A 13,500-nucleotide genomic window follows, 5' to 3' on the forward strand; every position below is an offset into this window, starting at 1 on the left:
GCAGCTCAGACTCTTCAATCCAGTAGAAGACCTCCAGGATAAACTAACCACAAATCAGGAAATAAATGCTTTCTGGGTGAAAAGGATCCTAGTTGTCTTCAATTTAAAGAGCCCCACACCTCCAAAGAATCAAATGAAATGCAAAAGACGAAACCAGCTTTAATAAGCCAAGCAGTAGGCCTGAAGTCTTTTGTTAAGACTGTCTATATTGGTCTGCCTGCTGTCCCTATATTGTTTTTAATACAGCGTACTGAATGAAAATGTAAGATATACTACTTCTTAGTACCAGGGAAAATGAAATAAATGAATAGACCCAGCAAAGCCTGACTTAAAGTGATATCGAGCATAATGGCAAGGCTTAAAATCTATGCTCAGTATTTGGGTTTATGTTATAATGCAAATTATGTTAAGGTTTCAGGCAAAAGGATTGTTTTGTGCAGAAAAGCTAGTGTTCTGCAAACTTGTTAATAAGATCAGACTTAATGTATTGTTTGGATTTTTCTCCTGTTCTATGAAGCAAAATAGTTCATCCCTCCACTCTAATAATCCCTCTACTCCTTAGCGGTTCAATGAATCACAGATACACATACAATGAGGTGCATTCGTTGTGGGCTTTGATCTCACAATAAATACATAAATAGATAAAATAAAATAAATCAGTCTTCATTAACACTTGTGGGTTTGACCGAAACAAACTGTACTGAAGGGTACAGAAAAGATAATTATTGTTTTCCCATATTCCACTCAAAGTTTTAACTAACATAGGCATTTTTAAATACATACCGTCATCCGGTCAGATTGGGATTGCATGCAATTTTAATGAAAATATGGCCGGTTGTAGTTGTAGCTGTTTTGTGATTAAATCAGATAAAATACTACACGGTTCGTTTGCTTTTCACTTACCTAATTTTAAAATTAATTATTTATCATGTGTGCCATATTTTAAGGGCACAACAGAATGAACATAATACAGGGCGTAGTTCGATTGAGAATGGAAAACAAGATAATATGACCAGCATCGAAAAATAAGCCATTCCCTTCGTTTAATCCTTGAAATGCCTTTGGAAAAATATACGATATTGATTATGGTCACAGAATTACTGCTTTATTGAAATAAAAACACACATGCTGCAACGGTACTATATGTGCATCTACACAACGATGGATATCGGTACACTATTCCTCGATTTAATTGTGTGCAAGACGAAAAGGACGCATATTTAGAAACATAACCACGATGATGATATGTTTCATTGCCTTCATAGCTGAACGTTTTAATGTTATACGAAAACACAACAATGCCACTGCTTTCGTTTGAGGCTGTTACCTTTTGTGAGCTGAAAGACTGCGTCCAGTGGTACAAAACAAGTCTGTCTTTCGAGCTGGGTTTACAATCTGCACCGGGTTCTTGGCTCTCCTCCCCATCCGTGATTTTACCGTCCTCATCCATGGCTGAAATTGGCCACCAACTACAGTTGGTAGGGGTAACATTGTTGGAAGACGCCATGACAGAGTGTTTGTGAGTATGTGTATGTGTGAGTGTATGGGAGAGAGAGAGAGAGAGAGAGAGAGAGAGAGAGAGAGAGAGAGAGAGAGAGAGAGGGGGGGGGGGGAGAGAGATTTCAGCACCACAGACAGATCTTCATCGACTCGACACGCCAGCCCAGGAGAACAACATTAGTCAACAAGGCTGGGTGGCATTGATCTCCCCGACACGTTAAAAAAACAACGTCATATCACAGCAAAAGTGCAGTTTCTCGATCGCATCATGGAAAATATCTGTGTATTACATCACAACGACCCTCGCACGGTACATGCGCCGTGACAGCATTTTAACCGAGTTGAGGCTGCACCCTGATAGAGGGAACAAGGTCACCATCATTTGAAACGAGACTCACGTCTTTACAGACAATGCAATATCATAATATAGACGCGCTAGAGACCAATTGTCATTCAGGACCACTGTATTCCCCAAATAAAAAGTTCATTTTAATATTGACATTTGTGTATTTAGTATCGTTTCAATCACTGAATGCAGACTTTCTACCGTTTTCACTATAGCTGCAGTAATATAAGCCACAGATAAAAATGCATGTTCAATATTATGTTAATCACAATAAGGGGTATTGGACAAAAAAACACTACAAAACAAAAATATAAAACAACAAAAAGCAACAAATGTGCATATACCAAGTTTAATCATGTGTCAGGACCTTCTGGACTGAATGAAGGAAACTGATGACATCCACATCTCAAGTCCTCAGTCGCTCACCGGCATGTATCCACCAAATATTTCCACCTCACAGTATACAAGACTGCTTGCAGACATTACACAGGGCTATTGGTATGCAGCAGTTCATGTCTTTGGCAGTGTGTATTGTGTAACTCTGTTATGAAATTGTATGCAGCAGTTGACCTGGCCATGGCCATCAGTGGTTTGTTTTCTGTACTGTGCTGACAGTTATACAGTGCTCGACAGATGTGCTACCACTGCAGTGGAATATATACAGTGCCTTGCAAAAGTATTCACCCCCCTTGGCATTTTTCCTATTTTGTTGCCTTACAACCTGGAATTAAAATTGGTTTGTGGTTTGTATCATTGGATTTACACAACAAGCCTACCACTTTGAAGATGCAAAATATGTTTTATCGTCAAACAAACAGAAAACTTGAGTGTGCAGAACTATTCACCCCCCCAAAGTCAATACTTTGTAGAGCCACCTTTTGCAGCAATTACAACTGCAAGTCTCTTGGGGTACATCTCTATAAGCTTGGCACATTTAGCCACTGGGATTTTTGCCCATTCTTCAAGGCAAAACTGCTCCAGCTCCTTCAAGTTGGATGGGTTCCGCTGGTGTACAGCAATCTTTAAGTCATACCACAGACTCTCAATTGGATTGAGGTCTGGGCTTTGACTAGGCCATTCCAAGACATTTAAATGTTTTCCCTTAAACCACTCGAGTGTTGCTATAGCAGTATGCTTCGGGTCATTGTCCTGCTGGAAGGTAAAACTCCATCCCAGTCTCAAATCTCTGGAAGACTGAAACAGGTTTCTTTCAAGAATTTCCCTGTATTTAGCGCCATACATAATTCCTTCAATTCTGACCAGTTTTCCAGTCCCTGCCGATGAAAAAGATCCCCACAGCATGATGCTGCCACCATCATGCTTCACTGTGGGGATGGTGTTCTCAGGGTGGTGAGAGGTGTTGGGTTTGTGCCAGACATAGCGTTTTCCTTCATGGCCAAAAAGCTCACTTTTAGTCTCATCTGACAAGAGTATCTTCTTCCATATGTTTGGGGAGTCTCCCACATGCCTTTTGGTGAACAGCAAATGTGTTTACTTATTTTTTTCTTTAAGCAATGGCTTTTTTTTCTGGCTACTCTTCCATAAAGCCCAGCTCTGTGGAGTGTACAGCTTAAAGTGGTCCTATGGACAGATACTCCAATCTCCACTGTGGAGCTTTGCAGCTCCTTCAGGGTTATCTTTGGTCTCTTTATTACCTCTCTGATTAATGCCCTCCTTGCCTGGTCCATGAGTTTTGGTGGGCGGCCCTCTCTTGGCAGGTTTATTGTGGTGCCATATTCTTTCAATTTTTTAATGGATTTAACGGTGCTCTGTGGGATGTTTAAAGTTTTGGATATTTTTCTTCAAGCCAACCCACAACTTTGTCCCTGACCTGTTTGGAGAGCTCCTTGGTCTTCATGGTGCCCCTTGCTCAGTGGAGTTGCAGACTCTGGGGCCTTTCAGAACAGGTGTATATATACTGAGATCATGTGACAGATTATGTGACACTTAGATTGCATACAGATGGACTTTATTTAACTAATGATGCGACTTCTGCAGGTAATTGGTTGCACCAGATCTTATTTACGTGCTTCATAGCAAAGGGGATGAATACATATGCACCTACCACTTTTCCGTTTTTTATTTTTTAGAATTTTTTCAAACAAGTTATTCCACTTCACTTCACCAATTTGGACTATTTTGTGTATGTCCATTACATGAAATCCAAATAAAAATCAATTTAAATTACAGGTTGTAATGCAACAAAATAGGAAAAATGCCAAGGGGGGTGAATACTTTCACAAGGCACTGTACTTGTTTGCATCTCGTGTTTACATCAAAACTGGTGACAGAAACAAGACATTAGGCTCAAACAATAAATTAAAATATTTATATTTAGAAATTGTGGGGCTCATGGGGGACAGAATGCCACATTCAAATTGTGGCATTCATTATTCTTAAATATACTGATTAAGGCGGGTAGATATTAACATTTGTTTACCGCAATGTAAAATACTAGTTTCACGTCTAGGTATCATTAATATAATTCAGTTCTCTACTTGTACATTCATACACATACACACACATACACCTACATGGACACAGATGGTACACAAAGAGCAATTCTGGCATCTGTTGTATCCCAGGATGGAGTCCTAAGTGAAGCAGATGTGTTTTCTTTAGTTTCCAAATTTTAGTTTACTTCTCAATTTTCGAATACTATAATTACAAAAGGAAAATAATTAAAATACCTTTTCAAATATGTAATTTAAGAGTAATTGAAAATACATCAAATAGTATTTGACCCAGGTCTGAGCAGTATCAAAGAAATTACCCCCACTATAGTTTTGAAATTGAAGATTGATCAATGTTTTTCTGCTTTGTGCTTGTAGTGGGTATAAGCAATTTAGTCTTATAAAGCACATTAATTATAGAAATGCAGTTATTTGCATTTGCATTAGATACAGGGATTACAAACTTAAGTATCAAACCTAATTAAATGTTATTTAAATGTTAAAATCTGTCTCTATTAACCTCTCAACCATTATGTACTGTCCAAAAATGTGTCAAAACTAGACACGAAAAAGACCGCCTCTCTGATGCCCTATCGGCCCATGTTCATACAAATCCCATCAAACCAGTGACCATGAGAGGGTGCTATTTAACCTACTTTCTAACCCATTTCTAAAGAAATTGAAAATTCTTGCCATTTACTAGTATAATCCAATTAAATATACATGGAAGACAAAATAAATCAAAAGTAACCAATAAAATGACACATTTATATTATTGACCAGTTACTGAACACCCCAGACACCTAGGGTTGGACAGGTGACAGGGAGACTGCATCCCGGAGTTCCGTGAAATCTTGATTACGATTGCCGCAGATTCCAGCCAGCATGAGAAGAGTGTTTTCTTTTTTTTTGGATTCTTGATTTCAGAACAGTATGTCATGGCTCTGTATTAGCACAAAATATGAAACAATGAATAAAGCCATACCCGGTAGTCTGTTTAAAGGATCCTGCAGTTTATAGCTAAACCCAGCTGTATAATTATCTGCGTTGTACAACTCTCGCATTCTTTATTATTTTTCCAGCTGTGGGGAAGTAGTCCACTGTAATAGTCAGGATGAGCAGCCCAGGATTAATTAAGTGGCATGTTCAGCTCACAAAAAAGCAAAATATTGCATTATTATTTTTCCAGCTGTGGGGAAGTAGTCCACTGTAATAGTCAGGATGAGCAGCCCAGGATTAATTAAGTGGCATGTTCAGCTCACAAAAAAGCAAAATATTGCAAAAAAACTGACTTTCTTTTTATTTGCAGTCCATGTAAATCATTTGAGTCAACTATACACAGAAAATACTAATCATATTTGCTCTAGAGCTTAAATCTGCCCTTTGGTGATGAATTCAAAGTAAAAACCACAACTACCTCCATGTTTTATATCCCCTCCATTATAGCTTAGGATCAAACCAATAAATAAATGTTAAGGAAAACCTATTTGCCTGACCACATACACCCAGCTCCATTAATGATATTTAGATATATTTCTATCATATAAACCACACATATCAATACGATACATCCCTCCCACATATGCAAAGCTGAGCATGGGTATTTAAACAGGAAATAGTCTTCCTGCGAGATTTAAATCACCCTCATATTTAAAGAAAACTGGAAGCCCTTCACTGCAAATTCACTTTACCAGTACCCTCAGACCTTACTTCATCAGCACCAACCCCTTTGTCAGCTCACCGCCCTCCCCCCCATGACCTAACTTCACCACCTCCGAAACCCACCCATTTAGGGGATTTATGGGATTTTTAGGACCAGTTTGTGGGAAAATCAGGGAGAGGACCTCGCAACACTGCAAATAAACCATAAAAGAATAACAAAGAGGAAACATTAACAGACAGAAAATACACATACTGGCAAAGGAAGGCAAAAGCAAATGAGACAAATGCCCTACCAGATTAAACGCTGCCATAAAGGAAAACACTGTTTAAGACGCGATGTTTTCACGGCAAGCAAACCTGATAAGTATTGATTATTCAATCTCATACAGCTATAATAGTGATGTGATGGCACCTTCTGCATATTTAACTTTGTACTGAAAGACAACAGGCCAAAAGTAACAATAAAACAGTTGAAAATAAAAACAATAACAATAATGATGGATTGAACAGACAGTTCCTGCATAAGGGATGAGATGCAAAGCGGCTTCGTTACAACAGCTTTTTCGTAATATTATCTGCGTTGTAAAATGCAAATAACTACTGATAGGTTACTTTTAGCACCATACTTACAATTGAACTCTAAAAGTAAACCATAGATTATCTTTCTGAATATAGCATTACATCTGACCTTTGACCTTATCAGAGCCAGATACTTCATGTTGATTACGTTAGACCATGTGGCAGATACAATGATGGTCACTAAAGAACATGTATAGGAAACCATTATGGGCTGTATCCATGCATGACCTTAAACTTGACCTGTGACTTCTCCTTCCAGGTCAAATGTGATTTTCTTGATTTCCTGGTTACCGTTTGCAACAGTCATCACAGTCATCATACATCATGGCAAAGGTCAATTACATGTATTTTTGCCTTATAACTGTTTCAGATTGAAGATAGTCCCATTTACTATAGGACATGTATAGGAAACCATAAACGGTCTATTTAGAAATGTCCTTGACTTTGACCTTTGACCTATCGTTTCAGATGAAATGCCTCACAAAGAGGAGGAGACGTATTGCAATTTGCACAGAATCTGTACAGATACCGTGGATTCATTGGTTAAATGGTCCGCTTCTGTGCAGGTTTGCGCAGAACTGCAGAATTTGGCGGAACCAGAAAGAAGACGTCGGTGTAAGGTTGTGTTAAACTTTATGTTCAAATATTGAAAGCGGCACTCTAAAACATAATATTGACATTGAACGTGTGTGCACGTGTGCATGTGTGCATAATGCATCTGCCTAGTCTCCCGTTTTACCATTTGCTTGTTTTTTAAAATTAATTCAGATGCAACAATACAATACCTCATCGGTTAATCCAGTATCATACAGTAAATTACATAGGACCTGAACCCGAAATGTCAGAAAATTACTGTTGATGTTAGCTCGTTTTTTGTTTGTGTGTGTGTGTGTGTGTGTGTGTGTGTGTGTGTGGGGGGGGGGGGGGAACAATGCTCTCGAGAACAATGCTCCCCCCATAACCCGTGGACTCGAAAAGCATGTTTCCCCCAATTCTGAAACCAAACCTATGCCCGTGCACACACATACTGATACAAAAAAATAATAGCGCATATTCAGCGCATCTTGTCTGCATTTGTTAGCTATTAACACTTGAGTGAAGGACTTTAATTGTATTTTATATTAACTGTATACACTCACCTAAAGGATTATTAGGAACACCATACTAATACTGTGTTTGACCCCCTTTCGCCTTCAGAACTGCCTTAATTCTCCGTGGCATTGATTCAACAAGGTGCTGAAAGGATTCTTTAGAAATATTGGCCCATATTGATAGGATAGCATCTTGCAGTTGATGGAGATTTGTGGGATGCACATCCAGGGCACGAAGCTCCCGTTCCACCACATCCCAAAGATGCTCTATTGGGTTGAGATCTGGTGACTGTGGGGGCCAGTTTAGTACAGTGAACTCATTGTCATGTTCAAGAAACCAATGAAATGAAATGAAATGATTCGACCTTTGTGACATGGTGCATTATCCTGCTGGAAGTAGCCATCAGAGGATGGGTACATGGTGGTCATAAAGGGATGGACATGGTCAGAAACAATGCTCAGGTTGGCCGTGGCATTTAAACGATGCCCAATTGGCACTAAGGGGCCTAAAGTGTGCCAAGAAAACATCCCCCACACCATTACACCACCACCACCAGCCTTCACAGTGGTAACAAGGCATGATGGATCCATGTTCTCATTCTGTTTACGCCAAATTCTGACTCTACCATCAGAATGTCTCAACAGAAATCGAGACTCGTCAGACCAGGCAACATTTTTCCAGTCTTCAACTGTCCAATTTTGGTGAGCTTGTGCAAATTGTAGCCTCTTTTTCCTATTTGTAGTGGAGATGAGTGGTACCCGGTGGGGTCTTCTGCTGTTGTAGCCCATCCGCCTCAAGGTTGTATGTGTTGTGGCTTCACAAATGCTTTGCTGCATACCTCGGTTGTAACGAGTGGTTATTTCAGTCAAAGTTGCTCTTCTATCAGCTTGAATCAGTCGGCCCATTCTCCTCTGACCTCTAGCATCAACAAGGCATTTTCGCCCACAGGACTGCCGCATACTGGATGTTTTTCCCTTTTCACACCATTCTTTGTAAACCCTAGAAATGGTTGTGTGTGAAAATCCCAGTAACTGAGCAGATTGTGAAATACTCAGACTCGCCCGTCTGGCACCAACAACCATGCCATGCTCAAAATTGCTTAAATCACCTTTCTTTCCCATTCAGACATTCAGTTTGGAGTTCAGGAGATTGTCTTGACCAGGACCACACCCCTAAATGCATTGAAGCAACTGCCATGTGATTGGTTGGTTAGATAATTGCATTAATGAGAAATTGAACAGGTGTTCCTAATAATCCTTTAGGTGAGTGTATATATATATATATATGTATATGTATATATGTATATATATATATAATATATATGAGTTAGTGTTTGCTTGGAGATCATGTGACAATGCTTTGTTAAAAGTAACTAAGTAACTTGTACTCCGAGTACTTTTTAAATTAGCTACTTTTTACTTTTACTTGAGTAGTTTTTTATGCCAGTACTTTTACTTCTACTTGAGTAAAATTTAATCAAAGTAATAGTACTTCTACTTCAGTAGGATTTTTCAGTACTCTTTCCACCTGTGTGTGTGTGTGTGTGTGTGTATATATATATATTAGTAAATATGTATGTATGTATGTATGTATGTATGTATTTTTCTTCCTAGCTATGTGTATATGGTTATTTGAAGTTTTTATTGGTGCATTACAATATGTATGTGCCACCATCTTGTTTTAAGAAATTGTTTAAAATTTGTTATGGTCAGATTTGTGTTCCATTTATTACAGTCTTCTATGGAAATTAATATTTGTACTGATATATATTTTCTTAACCAAAAGGGTCTGTGCATATAATTAAGTTAAAACAAAAGATAAATTAAACTACTAAAAAATACATTTTTTTTTCACCTATTTTCACAGAAGCCAAGCATTCCGGTTGAGCAGGCCTCTTGATTCTAACTCCTGATGGTCCAAAATTAAAAAAAACAGAGGCCTGCAAATTGTAGCAAAGAGTGTCAACTCCAACCCTATTTGGGCTCCCTGGATCCTTCACTATATGCATTAATAGCATGGGGTGAAGGAAAAAAAGGTTATAGTTCCCACTTTGGTTCACACAGACAATTATCGATTTGGAGATCTACAAAAGTGGAGGACAATACATATTTGCATTCAAATAGCTCACTGACAGCATTTTTAACAATATTGCATAGAATATACTAATAAAGTGCCCTGGAAAAAAGTCAGCAATAACCTTTTTACACAGCTAATCAAAACCATAGTGTGCTGGCCAGTCCAGAAATTGTCTCTGGTTTGATGGAAATGCTGGGAACGATGATTTAGCTTTAGGTTAGCTGGTACACCCATCTGTGTGCTTCTGTATGAGTTGGGAAAATGTGCCTACACATAATACCCTTTCCTCATTCAGTGCCCTGCATCCCATGCTTTTAAATGCCATCCAATATGTCCAACAAACTATCCCTCATTAAAAATGTCTTTAATGTTGCATAGCCCACAATACAAATGTTGAGTTTTCTTAACTTACTGCCCTTGCATGTAATCATGTAAGGTGAGATTTTAAATTACCTGAAGTCCTGAAGGAGCAGATGCAATCTAAGCAGAAGCAAGGCTCATTTCATGTCTGTTGTACCTGACATATTCTGTAGTATTTGAAGAGCACCACTTGATCAGGCTTTTAAACTTTGCATAGGTTGCACTGCATTGTGGGATTGCGCTTGGAGGTCCTGCAAAAAAGGAAGTTAGATTTACACTCATGTAATTTCTTCATAACAAGTCACAAACAGAAAAGTAAGCAATTGTGCTAATAGCAGTACATATTTAACATGCAAAAGACAATTTCTATCACACAGCATTAATATTAAAGTTATGAGTATTCAGTTATTCAGTTACAAAAACTTTGAAGCCTTATCACTTAGGAGCAGTCAATAAATAAGGAAAAGGATAGGTTCATTTTGTTTTTGTTGACCCTTCATAAAGTTTAGTATTTGGGTATTAATAAACAATGGATATATTTCAATAGTTGAGATCATCCAAATTTCAAACAGCATGTTCAATGGCATAGATTTACGAAGGTGGCCAAATTTAATCCATCAATGACAAATTCACTAATACATTAACTACAAAATATCTGTAATAACAGACAACAGGTTATCTAGCCCTACATGTTAAAACTATAGTCTGGGGAAAATGTTGTAAGTTTGTAAAAATCATATGCACCATAGCGCCGTGGACGTAGGTTGCAGATACACTCAGACACATGTAGCGATCGTTGCAATAGCTGCCTCGAAATGCAAACACAACTGTGCAACGCTGCTTCCCTTCACTTACCTATCTAACTAGCAAGCTATCTAGCATCAACAATAAACTGCACGATTAAAATTGTATAAGTCTAGGGATAGAGTAGAGAAACCAGCAAGTGATACTTGCCAAGACAAGATCGCTAGCTACCTAACTTAACTGTAGATCAGTTTCACAATTATTCTATAGCTATAGCTGCACTGTTATAAGCCAAAGCATCTACTTAAACTACGGGCACTTTTCATGGCAGTTTCATTAGAACTTCTACATTTAAAACATTACTAGGAAACATAACTTGCATTCAAAAGTTCCAATGCAAAACACGTTTTAAACATGTTCTGCAGATGCACACGTGATTCTAAATTACAAGCACATAACACATTTCATTTTTCGTGATTAGCTATAAACTTAAATTTTTCACCAGTTCCCATGCAAAAAGTGAAGTGATCCGTTCTCGTCTGTCATCACTTTAATATATAAGTTCAATCAATATATAATTAAAAGTTCAGCCACGTTAGATGAAAGTTTGTTGGATTAACTAGGTATTACATTAAAACTCAACTTCTCAAATTGGAGCCCACTCAATTTAAAATATATAGTAAATTCTACGTTTCTGCTTTTAAAATTGTATTATATACTATACGTGTTCCACTTCTACTACTAATAAGTACCACATTCAATTCGTTTAATACCGTTTTATATACTGTAATGAAACCCGTCCTAGTTAGGCTGTCTTTAGTATTTGACACCACCACCTTTATTTTACCGTGCCGGTCCAGTACCCTGGAAGCAAGTGGAGAAAGGGGAAGAGAGAAATGCCAGAAGGGAATATATAAGTCTCTTTAATAAAATAAAATGAAAAAATAGAAGAAAAAAAAAACTGGGTATACAATGTGCAATTTAGGCAACAACACAATCATAGTATCAAAAAGCAATCCATAAAATTAAAAATAATAATTCCGTTAATTTCATAGTCAAATAATTCCTCATACATAGAACCAAATGTTATAATCTAACAGCAAATAACCTTCATAAGAATATCAAGATAAACCATACAATGTAAATAAAAGAACCACAATATAAAAGACCAAATAAACCATACAATAAACGCACCAGTACAGCTAAAAGAACCACAATTCCAACACAGCAATTCTATTAAAATGTCCCACGCAACACAGGCTTCATTTAAGCCAGTAGGTTATACCACCGGTTTAAATAATGAAGTGTTTTGTTCTTCGATTTCCTGAGCGTGATGATGTAATATATATTGCTATTGTCTTATTTTATAGAAACCCACAAAAGTTAGAGCACGGTCAGCTGTTGAGCCATAAACAAGTTCACATAATATTAATTAATAATAATAATAATATTATTATTATTATTATTATTATTATTATTATTATTATTATTATTATTATTATGTTGTCATTTGATGCTACTATATAGCCTACCTCAGGGGAGCAAAGCAAACTACAGAGGAGTTGCAATGACAACAGTTGCGATCTTGAAACGGGCACGTCCCCGCCCAGCCTTCTGTGACAAGTGTTTTGGCACGGCTGAATAAAAAAGGACCATGCAGCGGAGTGTGGATTGGATTGTATTTTTGGAGCAGTGAGGCGATCTGATAGCCTTGTTAGGTCTGCTCTAACATTTCCAACATCCCTTCCTGGGAGTCGAGAGAGCGACAGAGTGAGGGAAGCAAGGAGAGAGGGAAGGGGGCTTTTTTTCATTGCCTCTTTTGAAACCATTAAAATAATGCCTGGCTGAGAAAACGGGAAAATCCTGATGTAGCCAAGAAAAAGTTTGCTTCCTCGTGTGTTCAATAACTGGTCATCTTTCTTTAAAGGGGCTTTAATATTTTTTTTTCCCACGGTCGCACGACAACCGAAATTTGTCACTTTGTCACAGTGCTTGGAGGAACAGCAGAAGAGATCTGTAACTAAGAATAAAGTCATGCTGCAATAATGTTCAGCTAAGCGTAGAGGGATATGAGAAGGCGACATAGTTATTTGTTCATTATTACATTTTGATATTTTTTAAGGAATATTAAAAGTGGTAATTTAACCCTAAATCAATGAATTTGACATTGGAATAAACACTTTCGCACAGACCAGGCGTAGTTGATTTGAACCACGCTTGAAACAACTATTAAGCGGCGTAAAACTAAGAAACCATGAGTGGCGGTCGCTTTGAATTTGATGACGGCGGAGCCTATTGTGGAGGCTGGGAAGGAGGCAAGGCGCACGGTCATGGCATCTGCACCGGCCCCAAAGGACAGGGAGAGTTCTCCGGCTCTTGGAACTATGGCTTTGAGGTGGTAGGGGTCTATACATGGCCCAGTGGAAACACTTACGAGGGTTACTGGTCCCAGGGAAAGCGCCACGGCTTAGGCGTGGAAACTAAGGGACGTTGGGTTTACAAGGGAGAATGGACACATGGGTTCAAAGGGAGATACGGTAGCCGTCTAAGCCAGGGCAGCGGCGCAAAGTACGAGGGGACCTGGAGTAATGGCTTGCAAGACGGATACGGCACCGAAACCTATGCCGATGGAGGTAAGCACAGCTAACACATAAGGTCGAGTTGCAAATGAAAATGCTTTTCCGAATA

At 38.4% G+C, this 13,500-nt stretch overlaps 2 protein-coding genes across 3 annotated transcripts in view; one reads left to right on the top strand and one right to left on the bottom strand.

Annotated features, from left to right (window-relative positions):
• The window catches only part of gdap1l1 (ganglioside induced differentiation associated protein 1-like 1), a 59,887-nt gene extending 58,281 nt beyond the window's left edge, over positions 1-1,606 (bottom strand). Inside the window, exon 1 of the mRNA XM_066702706.1 lies at positions 1,328-1,606. Within this exon, the coding sequence (XP_066558803.1) occupies positions 1,328-1,507 (180 nt within the window). The 5' untranslated portion in view covers positions 1,508-1,606. The remainder of the gene's footprint in view (positions 1-1,327) is intronic.
• Positions 1,607-12,511: 10,905 nt separating this feature from the next.
• jph2 (junctophilin 2) overlaps positions 12,512-13,500 on the top strand; it is a 67,703-nt gene continuing 66,714 nt past the window's right edge. Inside the window, exon 1 of one of the 2 annotated variants that reach the window (XM_066702710.1) lies at positions 12,512-13,445. In XM_066702710.1, coding sequence (XP_066558807.1) covers positions 13,067-13,445 — 379 coding nt within the window. In that variant the 5' untranslated portion in view covers positions 12,512-13,066. The remainder of the gene's footprint in view (positions 13,446-13,500) is intronic. The other variant, XM_066702709.1, reaches the window with a different exon arrangement.

Source organism: Amia ocellicauda, chromosome 4 (genome assembly GCF_036373705.1).
Source record: "Amia ocellicauda isolate fAmiCal2 chromosome 4, fAmiCal2.hap1, whole genome shotgun sequence".
Lineage (NCBI taxonomy): Eukaryota > Metazoa > Chordata > Actinopteri > Amiiformes > Amiidae > Amia > Amia ocellicauda.